Below are 11,416 nucleotides of genomic sequence, written 5' to 3' on the forward strand. Positions count from 1 at the left end.
GGGCCGGGGCCCCTGCGCGGCTCGGGCGCTCAGGGTCCGCACCCTCCCGGCGCGGCTGCCCCGCAGATCCGCCCCGACCGGACGCGTGCGCACGCGCGCCCCCGCGGCGCTGCGCTGCACAGCACTACAGGGTCGACGTGAGCGCCCCTTCGCTCGCGGGACGCCGAGCCGGGCCGCGCAGCCGTCCGCCGCTGTGCGAAGGCGCTCCTAGCGCCCCGCCCCCGGAGCAGGTTCGGTTCTGGTGCCGGTGCCGGGGCGAGCCGGGAGGCGTCCCGCTGCCGCTCGCGGCGCTTCCCGCGCGCAGGCGGCCCGTGGGCGTGGGGCGGGCGCGCAGCAGCGGCGCCACCACCCAGCAGCCGGCGCAGCGCGGCGGGCGCTCGCCGATCCGGCCCCGAGTCCCGCGCGGCCAGAAGCTCCCGCGGGGACGTGGGCCGGGCCGGGCCGGACTCTCAGCCCAGCCCACCCCCCCGGGTTTTTGTGCCGGAAGAAAAATGGGGGGGGGGGGGAGGGCGCGCTGGAAGCCGCCTCGGATTCTTTGCAAGAGCAAGGAGGCGGCGGCGGGGGGGGGGGGGTTGTTCATGCAGCGCAGTGCTCAGGACACGAATGGGGGAAGCCAAGGGCCGGCGCGGGTCCGCCGGCACTCCTGGGTCGGGGGCAGGCGACCCTGCAGTGTGCTGCACTGCACGTAGGAACGCGTGCTTCTTCCTGATGGAAGGCAGAGCCGGGGTTTTGTCACGGATGGAGCGGTGAAGTCTTACTGCGTCGCTGGTGGATTTTTCCTGGAAGTCATGTGGCCTCGCATTTTTCAAGGCTGCTCCCCACCTTAGATGCTTAGCTGGAGAAGCAAACTGAAAGCATTTAAGGGAACAGACACTGAATGCGACAGCTGTGCAGCTTGGCCTTTCCCCCGGGGGCCCCTGAAGTGGTGCGGGTTCGGGGGGGGGTGGGCTTGGTTTAGGATAAGCCTAGCCTACGTTTACGAACTCCGCATTTCGGGGCCAGGGTGGGAGCTGATGCTGAAAGAGCATGGTGCGCAACAGCCCTGCAGTGCAGTCCAGTGTTGTTACCCCAAGATGAGAGATTGGGAGAGCGGTGGTGACTGAGCCTGCCAGGGTTGGTGTGGTGTAGTGGTTAGGACCCCGGGCTGGGACTCGGGAGATCAGGGTCCTAGTCCCTGCTTGGCCATGAAGGTCCCTAGGTGCTTTTGGTCCCGTCTCAGTCTCTCAGCCTACCTCACAGGGTTGTTGTAAGGACTACATGGAGATGAGGAGGAGCTTGTATGCCTTCAGTTCCTTGCAAAAGGAAGAAAGGTGGCTTCACACCTGGAGTGCAAAAGGCTGGGCCATTTGAAGGAATTTCTAGCTGGCCCACACTCCCAAGAAATGGACATTGGTGGTCCTTTTGGGGCCAGAGTGGGGAAGGGTTTGGAACCAGTTCAGCTTTGGAAAATCTAGGTGTCTGTGGGAATGGGCCCCCGGAGAGTGTGGGGCAGCCCAGTGGTGCATCCCTGGAATCACCACTGAGGGAAAGCGCTGATCCGGCCCTTCGGCAGACCCTCCTGCAGTCTGGGCGATTGGGCTGCAGGGCAGAAAAGGGGGAGCAGTTCCGTGCCTGGGAGGATCTAGATGTCTGGAATAGAGCTATTAATGACAAGTTAACTTGAGATATTAAATGGAAAAGGGTTTGACAAGTGAAAATAAATTTGAAAATATTTGGAATCCTTTTATTGAATACGTCTTAATGAAAGGAAAGGGATGTGAGCCACCCCAAGGGTCAGTGCAAGTTCTGTGTTAATTGTATTGTTTTTCTTAGTTGTGAGAAATAAACAAAAAAAGCAGAAAGGAAAAGAAAAGAGAGAGAGAGAGAATCTAGATTGTAATTAAGTTGTTACAGGGGTCAGCTGGAGCAGCAGGTGATTTGAGAGGAATCTAACAGCAGGTTTTCCCTGAGATGGGACCAGCCCAAACCTGGGGAAAATTGCTGTGTGAGTGCTGCAGAAGCTGCACACCACACACAGAGCTCCTGAGCATATGCAAAGTGCAAGCACCTTTGGAAGATAGATTGGCTCTGTTTTCATCTCAGACCAGGTGAATCTATCCCCTGGGGCAGAGAAAGACCTGCACGAACATGCAGGAAATCTTGTGTTGTGCCAGAAACCGAAAGGTTTCTGCAAAAGGGTGCTGGTGAAGCCTTTTGGGCCATCGCCCATGAACAGAGGCGGCAAGGCCATTGTTGAAGAAAGGGGGAGGATTTAGTGTTGAAAGTTTATATTGCTGGGTGGAAACCATGTGTAGAGAGATGAGTTTTAAAACACAAAGAGCTTTACGTCCTCTTGAGAAAGAACGAGGGGAATATTTTAAGGAAGACGAACTTCCTAAAGCATAGCAAACACAGCAGAGGTTTGGGACATGCGTGCGTCATGCTTGGATCAGCCAGCAGGAAAAAAGGATCTGGGGAGCACCAGAGATTGCACGACTTTCCCTTTCTCGCTTTCTCACTTGGTTTCCGAGCAAGGTCTATAATTTATGTTTTGAATCCTGAGTCTACAAGCTTGTCATTTCAATGCCAAGACAAAATGTTTAGACAGGAATAGATGATACTCATTCATGTGAAAGAAGCTTTCTCACCCCATGTGTTCGGGTTTAGAATGGTCTGTATGTAAACGCATGTAGATGTGGTTAATTATGTAGATCAATTGGGTTAAAGATGTGGGGAAAAAGAACCTGTTGGCCAAACTGCCAAATCTGCAATGATTCCTATTTCCGAGGCTGCTGTTTTAACTTGGTGTTAACAAGAAGTCACTTTCCGTTAACAATATTGCCCAATATTGCTGAGATACTCTAATCAGGCCCAAAATTCAGAAGAAGAATCCTGGAAACTGGAGGTGAATTTTCTACCAAGAATGGGAGATGGCAGACTTAAGATAACCTCGTTTTGCCCCACACCTGGCCCACACCTGTTACGGGACAGAGCAGGTAGAGAAGGCTGCAGAACTTGAATGAGGGCACCAAATTTTCTTATACTAACCTAGTTGGTATTATGTGTGCCTAATTTGTCAGGCCCAGAATATAGGCAAATACGTAAGACAAAAAGGGTGTATTTATTCTTGGGGTTCTTTCATGAATATTCAGGAGAAGATGAGGATGAAACTTTTGAAAAGCAAATTGCCTGTGTTTCGAGGAGGCACAATTTCACTGTTATGGGGGACTTCGATTTCCCCGGTATCTGTAGGAAGACAAAATCTTCCAGTCATGACCCCTCCAGGAGATTCCTACCATGTGTTGCTGATCACTTCCTCCAACAGAAAGAAGTCTTGTGGAAAGTGACCGTCTGATCCTTGACTTCTTGATTCTAAAGGAAGCAAAGGTCAAACGTAGCCAAAGTTGTGCCTGGATTTCAAGAAAGCCAATTGTAATAAATGCAGGACAATGATAAGGCCCATGGCAAGTGGCTCTAATGAGAAAAGGGGCCTGAGATGTTTTTTAAGGAAATTCTAAAGGCACAATTGCAAACGAGAAAGGGTAGAAGACAACCGAAGAAGCCCGTGTTGCTTCACAAAGAGCTTAAAGAAAGGTTTTGAAAACAGAAAAGGACATATATGCAAAGAGGAAGGAAGGACAGGTTGCATGGAATTGCAGGAATGGTGTCAGGAAGAGGAAAGCTAGGAATGAACTGAGGCTAGCAAGGGATGCTAAAAGCTCCAAAAAAGCCTCCTTTGGATATGTCTAAGGTAAAAGAGAGCAACTCTAATTTAACATGATTGTTGGGCACTGTCAGCCTACAGCCCAGTGGTTTGTTCCAGATTGTCTTCAGGAGATGTTGGAACACCAGGATGTTCTGTGGCTGCATCAGGGGATGCCCTGAGACCGGTCCCCTGAAAATTCCTGGATTTTCTGAATCCTCCACCAAGTGCCTGTTTGGAAGCGTACGCACTCTGGGATCTTCAAGAGGAAGTGGGGTTGTCCTGTTGTGGTGCCACAGACACATTGTGGTCTTCCTGCCCTTACCATTTGCCCACCAGTAAGGCCAGTTAGATGAATAACAGTATGAAAGAGGGGTTTTTTCTGCAGTGGCTCCATGCATTTAAAATAATGGCCATCTGTGGCTACCAGGCCCATCATTGCAAGCTTTTGGGAAGATCCTGAAAACTCACAACTTAGAATCATAGATTAGAATCATGGGAAGGGGCCATGAAGGCCATCAGGTCCAACCTTCTTGCTGTTGCAGGACATCTGGTTTCTTTTTGAATGTCTCTAGTGTGGGAGAACCCAAGACCTCCCCGGGCAACTGGTTCCACAGTCCTATTGCTCTGACAGTGAGGAAGCTTTTTCTGATGCTCAGCTTGCATCCGGGTTGTTGCAGCTTGACTTAATTATTCCGTGTCCTGCACTCTGGCATCAGCAAGAAGAGATCTTGGCCTTCCTCTCTGGGACAGCCTTTGAGGTACCTATAGAGGGATCTCCTGTCCCCCCTCAGTCTTCTCAAGACTGAACATGCCCAGTTCCCTCAGTCTCTCCTCACAGGGCAGTGTTTCCAAACCCTGGGTCATTTTTGTTGCCCTCCGCTGGACCCTTTCCAATTTTCCTGCATCTTTCTTACATCCTGGTGCTCAGAACTGATTCCAGGTGAGGTCTGACTAGTGAGGAGTGTAGCGAAACTACTATTTCACATGATTTGGAAGTAATACTTCTGTTAATGCAGAATAGCATTTGCCCTTTTGGCAGCTGCATCACATTGTTGAGTCATGTTTAGCCTGTGGTCCACAATAACTCCAAGATGTTTTTCCTTTTCAGTTCTGTGCAGCCACGTATTCCCCATCTTGTATCGATGCATTTGGTCTCTTTTTCCTACGTGGAGGACTCGGCTCTCGTCCTTATTGAATCTCATTGTGTTGGTTTCAGCCCAGCGTTCAAGTTTATCAAGACCACCCTGGATCTTCATTCTGTCTTCCAGGGTGTTTGCTATTCTGCCCAGTTTTGTATCATCTGCAGATCTGATTATCATCCCTTGTAGATCCTCATCCATATCATTAGTAAAGATGTTGGGGAGCACTGGGCCCAGGACAGAACCCCCTGGCACCTCACTAGTTACCTCCATCCGATTTGAGAAGGTGCCATTGATGAGTGCTCTTTGTGTCTGATTTAGCAGCCAATTTTGGATCCACCTAATAGTTTTTCCATCTAGTCCAGTTTTTGCTAATCTGTCGTGTGGCACTACGTCGAAACTTGATTCCAGCCTTCTCCTGATTGTGCTTTCTCACACTGGCTTGGCGCTGTTGTCAACTTTGCTTTTCTGCTGGTGTTTATTCTTCCTTAGAATGTTAGCTGCTCTTTATAGATTCATTACATTTACAGTAAAATTTACATCCCAGCCTTTTTTCCTTCCAAAAACTGCTGCTGTTCTTACGGTTTTCATTAATTATGCTGCTGCTGGAGGTTTCTCGGCAGCATATCGCCTTGGGGCTGCTTCTCCCGTGAACGGTGGCCAAGAAGTATTTTAAACGAACTGCTGTAGGATGTCTGATTTGCTTAAAGGTCTCTGCGTGGTTCCTGGGTGCCTCACGTTCCGGGTTTCCTCTGTGAGATGCTTCAGGTGCCTGCCTGCATCTGGCATCTCTGTCCATGCCTGATGTACCCCCAGAGCGAATGCCAGGAACGCAAGCCGTGGGGGGATATTTTCTGCAAGGAAAACACCGTTTTGGCCCCCTCAGAAAGCAGAGTTAAAAAGCAGAGCTTGCTGCTCCCAGGCTGGTCCTTCCAGATAAGCGGCGCTACCGCAGTGATGATGGGAATCGTAGGCCAGAAGGGGGTCCCACTGGGGAAGGCTAGTGCAAGAGTTAGCTGTGCCCCCCCCCCGAATTTGTCTAATGGTTCTGGAAGCCATCTCTGCAGAGTGAAACGGCAGTGGAGTCAGTGCCTGGTTTGCACAGAGTGGAGATTGCCAGAGAAGCTAAGAGGAAGGCGGAAGCACTGCTTGCGGATGTTCGTTTTGCTCCGCGCAATGCTCGTCCTGGTCCTGGAGGGACAAAAACGGCAAAGGCCAGTAACACAAACAAGCTGAAAGTGTGCAGGGCTCTCTGGAGGCTGAGCGCCAGCAGAGCTGGTTGGAAATGACTCTGCCTGAAACGGAAGTGATCGGGTCCCACCCGGGCACGTGTGTGCGGCTGAAATTCAGTGATGACGTGCCAGGGCAGTGCCTGCACACTCAAGCTCAGAATTGGAGGTGGTGCTCTCTTGTTGCACTCTGGGGTGTTCATTCTGAAGATCTGCACAATCTTGCGCTCACAACGTTGCAGGGGAGCCCTGCCGGGTTGTCTTTCGCTTGCACGCTCCCTCCCCTCAAGCACACACACCCGAGTGCACATGATGTGCCATTTGTGGGCCTTTTGTAGAGCCAGGGACTAGGTTCCAGGGCATGGGTTGAGTGTGGCTTGTCATCGAACGGCGAGTTATTGCGCTCATAGAATCATTGAATAGTACAGCTGGAAGGGGCCGTGAAGGCCATCAGGTCCACCCCCTGCTGTTGCAGGACACCACATGACTCCATCCCACTCAGGTGGCTGTCCAGGTTCACCTTGAGTGTCTCCAGTGTGGGAGAGCCCACCACCTCCCCAGGCAGCCAGTTCCACTGTCTCATTGCTCTGACAGTGAGGAAGTTCTTCCTGATGTCCAGCCTGAATCTGGGTTGTCGCAGCAAACCTGATTATTCCGTGTCCTACACTCTTCTGGCATCAGCAGGAAGAGACCTTGACCTTCCTCTTTGTGACAGCCTTGGAGGTGCTTATAGCGGGATCTCATGTCCCCCCTCAGCCTTCTCTTCTCAAGGCTGAACAGGCCCAGTTCCCTCAGTGTTTCCTTACAGGGCGGTGTTGGATAATTTTTGTTGCCCTCCACTGGACCCTTTCTCATTTTTCTGCATTTCCCTTAAATCTTGGTACCGAGAACGGGACACAGTCTTCCAGGTGGGGGTCTGACTGCCGAGGAGTATAGGGGAACTACCACTTTTCATGATTTGGAAGTCATTCTTCTGTTGATGCTTCGCCTTTTGGTGGCTGCAGTGCATTGTCGGCTCATGTTTCGCGTTGTCTGAATCCAGCAGAGATAACACACCAGGCTGAACAACCCGCTCTTCACAACCGAGCAACAGAACATGTTTCTCTTCATGGGTTGATCACGGTTCACAGGCCATGGGTTGTTCACCCAGCGTGCTTCAGAAAATATCCCCAGTTCAGCACCCACCTATCAGCAACAACCCTGAGAGGCAGCATGGTGCAGTGGTTAGGAGCATGGGACTGGGACTCAAACGATCCGGGTTCGAGTCCCCGCTCAGCCATGGAGCCAACTGGGTGACTTTGGGCCTGTCCCAGACTCTCAGCCCAACCTGCCTCACAGGGTTGTTGTTGTGGGGATAAGATGGAGGAGGAGAATGATGCAAGCTGCCTTGAGCCTTTTGTAGGAAAACGCAGGATATAAACAAACAAACCAACAAACCTACCGTGCTCTGACAGCCCACACGCAACCCATACTCAGCTCTTGAATGTGGGCAGTTGTGCTGTGTGACCCCCACCAGCGGGTCCTAATTGCCCATCCAAGACCAGGCTAGCTCAGTGGGCGTTACTCACAAGAAGATAGCTGGGAAAATCGGTGCCACGCGTCCATCCCACCCAGCGACCGGACGTCCGAGGGATGTGGCCAGGGACAGATCAGCAGCAGTCTGGGCCAGCCAGCCACCTCTGCAAACATGTCCGGAAAAGGCATCAGGAGCCAGAGCTGGTCCCACCAAGGGAGAGGAGAGATCCGTTTGGAAAAGCCAAAGTCATCACCTATATAATAACGTGGATTCATGATAAAGCGCAGGGAAAGGAGAATTAGCAAATTTTATCGGAAGAGGGAGCCCTTTTACGTCACAGTGCAAAAGTTCAGGATTCAGCTCAACCTTATTCACTTTTAAGGGCTATTTGAGTGGCTCTAATTTAACTCGGCTTGTCGGTCCTTTGGAATAGCATTATTTATGAATACAAGGAGTGAATTATAACAAGGGTTCCATAAGAGAACTGCTTGACCTGCGAAGCGTATGTAAGAACTTTGTACTTTAGACGTAAGAACTTGCATTTGTTAGTAAGCCACCTTGAGACCTCGGCAGTAGGCGGCATATCAGTAGAATTGTATGTCCCCATATTTTTCGCTCTATAAGACGCACCTGACCATAAGACGCACCTAGTTTTTAGAGGAGGAAAACAAGAAAAAAAATATTCTGAATCTAATGGTTGACTAAACTATTTAATAAACTATAACAGAATACCGTAATACCGTATTTCAGCCTTGTAAAGTGAACAGCGGTCAGCAGTGGCATTAAGAACCATCATCACTGTCATTAACAAAAGAGAGACTTTAAAGTCCGAGTGCTCTTCTAGTTTTCGTTGAACCCATAGAACTCATCATCACTAGAGTCAGAATTTATGAAGCTCTGTTGCTCACAATCACTGACATCACTTTCTTAGTCAGTAGTGGAATTATTGAAGGAATCCACTATCTACACCAGTTATACAAGAGCTGCTGCAGACAATTCAATAACAAATCTAAAAAAGCCAGTAATGTCCACGCTGCCCTACTAGTAAATAATAGAAAAAAACTTCTGACAAAAAAATGAGATATTGTATGGTAAATCAAACACACAGCGGACTAAGTAGCCTTTGAAGAATAAACTTCATACACGAAGGTAATGCTGTTCAAGTATCCACTGATTCTAAAAAAAATGTGTCTGATCCACTAACAGATAACTGATCCATCGAAAGCTTCCTGATAATCACAGGCACATCCCCATCACTTCCCCATGGGCTTCATTAAAAGACGGGTTGCCATTTGAAAACACACCCCGACCTGTGATTAACAGCTCTCGCCTGCGCCGGAGGAGGGGGGAGGAGCAGGGCGCGCCGAGGGCGTGCTGGCCAGGTGGTGCCATGTGGTGCAGGCGGGCCGGCAGGGTCCCGGGCGTCAGGCACACACACATTCGGTCTATAAGACGCACAGACATTTCCCCTTTTGAGGGGGGAAAAAGTGCGTCTTATAGAGCAAAAAATACGGTAAATATAAATATTAAAACATAGAAAATAAATGCATAAAAAAGAAACTATGGCAGAGGGAGAAAAAAGGATGGGGCATTCCGCCCTTTGCAGAAATGCAGGACATCAGAACTTAACATGGAAATACAGAAACATAGAAACAGAGCAAGTCAGAAGGGGTCTCCCGGGCCATCTAGTCTGACCTCCGGCACCAGCCAGCTCTGCTCACAACATGCCCACCATGTGCACGTCCAGCCTATCCTTGAACACCCACACCGATGGGGCCTCAAGCACCTCACGTGGAAGCCCATTCTATACCCTACGGGTCGTAACCGTCAGGAAGGGCTTCCTGGCATCCAAATGGAACCTTGGCTCCCTGAGCTTTGCTCCGTTGGAGCGCATCCTGCCTTCCTCTGCAGGGGAGAACAGGTCTCTCCCCACCTCCGTGTGACACCCCCACACATACCTGTATGTCGCCAGCATATCCCCTCTGAGTCTGCTCCTCTCCAGGCTGAAGAGACCCGGTTCCCTCAGTCTCGCCTCACACGGCATCCCCTGCAAACCGGCCACCATCCCTGTCTTTGTGCGAATTTGTCCTTTCGTCTCATTCTAGACAAGTGTGGCCAACCCAAGCCAGTAGAAAATGCGGAGATTGCAAGCGGCAGCGGCGGCAAGCTGCGGTACTCGTGCATCAGGAATTACAAGAGGCAGGCGGGCACGTCCAGCCTCATCCTGTGCAAGCAGGATGAGGCCACGAAAGAGTTTCGATGGACTGAGGCGCAGCTGAAATGCATTAGTAAGTGTCTGCTTTGGGCAGGGGGGTGTCTTGGGGTGTGCCCGGGACCCCCTTCTCTGCTTTGAGCTGGAGCTGGGGGTCCTAAACCCAAGGTCGGGCTGGACAGGAATATGAGAACAGCAGAGGGGGGTTGCTAGATCACCGCAAAGCCCCCCACCCCATCCCCACCCCAGTCCAGGGTTCTGGTCTCCCAGTGGCCATCCAGAGCCCTGTGAGTCCACAAGCAGGACAGGAGAACCACAGAACCCTCTTGCCCATGATCCCCAACAGCTGGACTACACAGTCACACTCCCTCTGATCCTGGAGTTGGCCTAGAACCATGAGGACTAGGAGCCATGGATGGCCTTCAGGAATTGGGCCAGCCCCTTTCCGAAGCCATCCAGATGGGTGGCCATCAGCACAGATTGTGGAATTTGTTGTGAATTCCACACTTTGACTTGGTGGTGTGTAAAGGAGTCCCTCCTTTTATCTCTCTTGGGTCTCCCGCCCATCAGCTCCATGGGGTGACCCCTCTGGGCTCTTGGGTTAGGGGAGGGGGAGAAAAATGTCTCCGTCTCCACTTCCTCCACCCCAGGCCTCATGTTGCATACCTGCTGCGTCGTGTCGTCTTTGATTGCCTTTTTGCTAAGCTGAAGTACCCAGAGCTGCAGCCGCCCCGCAATGGGGACACGCTCCGGCCGGCCCCTTGATCTTTTGGGTTGCCCTTCCCTAACTCTGCAGAAGGGAGATGTTGCCTGGAGCCCCCTCCCTCCACGCCCCCCCCCCGGTGGCTCAAATCCCCCCTCAGCCTCCAGGTTCCAGGCTTGGACCGTGTGGCAGCTGACCTGGGACTTACGGGGATTTTGTAGGATTCATTGTCCAGCCAGCAGCTTAAGTAAAGGCCATGTGTTTGGATTTTAGCACTGTCTTTGGGGGGGGGGGGGGGTGTTTTCTTGATCTGCCAGTCCTCTGCTGCTTGCTCCTTATGCTGATGGTGTTTTTGGTGTTTTTACTGTGCTGATAATTGTTGAGGCATTTTTATTGCATTTCTTTGTTCTGGGGTTTTTCCCAGAAGCTGCCCTGAAGTATTGAGTAATGCATAGGAGCATTGGTCAGGGTGCAGATGAAGGCCACAGAGTCAGTTTGCACTCCTTGTGTTGGGCTCCATTCCATGCCTGGGCTGATTTTGGAGGCCTTTAGAGCAAGAGTGGGCGACTTACGGCCTTTCAGATGTTTTGGCCCACAGCTCCCATGCTGCTTCACCATCGGCTGTTCTAGTTCAGAGTGCCTTCCTTCAGCTCCAGCTGATCCATCAGCTGCGTCCTTACCTGGAGGAGAGCTGCCTAGCAACAGTGACACACGCACTGGTTACTTCCCTGTTTGATTTCTGTAACGTGCTCTACATGGGGCTGCCCTTGAAGACAGTCCGGATACTTCAGATGGTGCAAAATATTGCTGCCAGGATGCTGTCGGGGACTGGGCGTTATTCTCATATAACCCCAGTCCTCTATCAGCTTCACTGGCTTCCCATCGAAGTCCAGGCTCAATTCAAGGTGCTGGTTATCACCTATAAAGCCCTA

General features: G+C 51.3%; 1 protein-coding gene across 1 annotated transcript in view; it reads left to right on the forward strand.

Moving 5' to 3' along the window:
• Window positions 1-11,416, forward strand: part of IL15RA (interleukin 15 receptor subunit alpha) — a 29,029-nt gene that overhangs the window by 978 nt on the left and 16,635 nt on the right. Inside the window, exon 3 of the mRNA XM_044430511.1 lies at window positions 9,675-9,857. Coding sequence (XP_044286446.1) covers window positions 9,675-9,857 — 183 coding nt within the window. The remainder of the gene's footprint in view (window positions 1-9,674; window positions 9,858-11,416) is intronic.

This window comes from Varanus komodoensis, unplaced genomic scaffold (genome assembly GCF_004798865.1).
Source record: "Varanus komodoensis strain SLA01 unplaced genomic scaffold, ASM479886v1 scaffold1, whole genome shotgun sequence".
Taxonomy (NCBI): domain Eukaryota; kingdom Metazoa; phylum Chordata; class Lepidosauria; order Squamata; family Varanidae; genus Varanus; species Varanus komodoensis.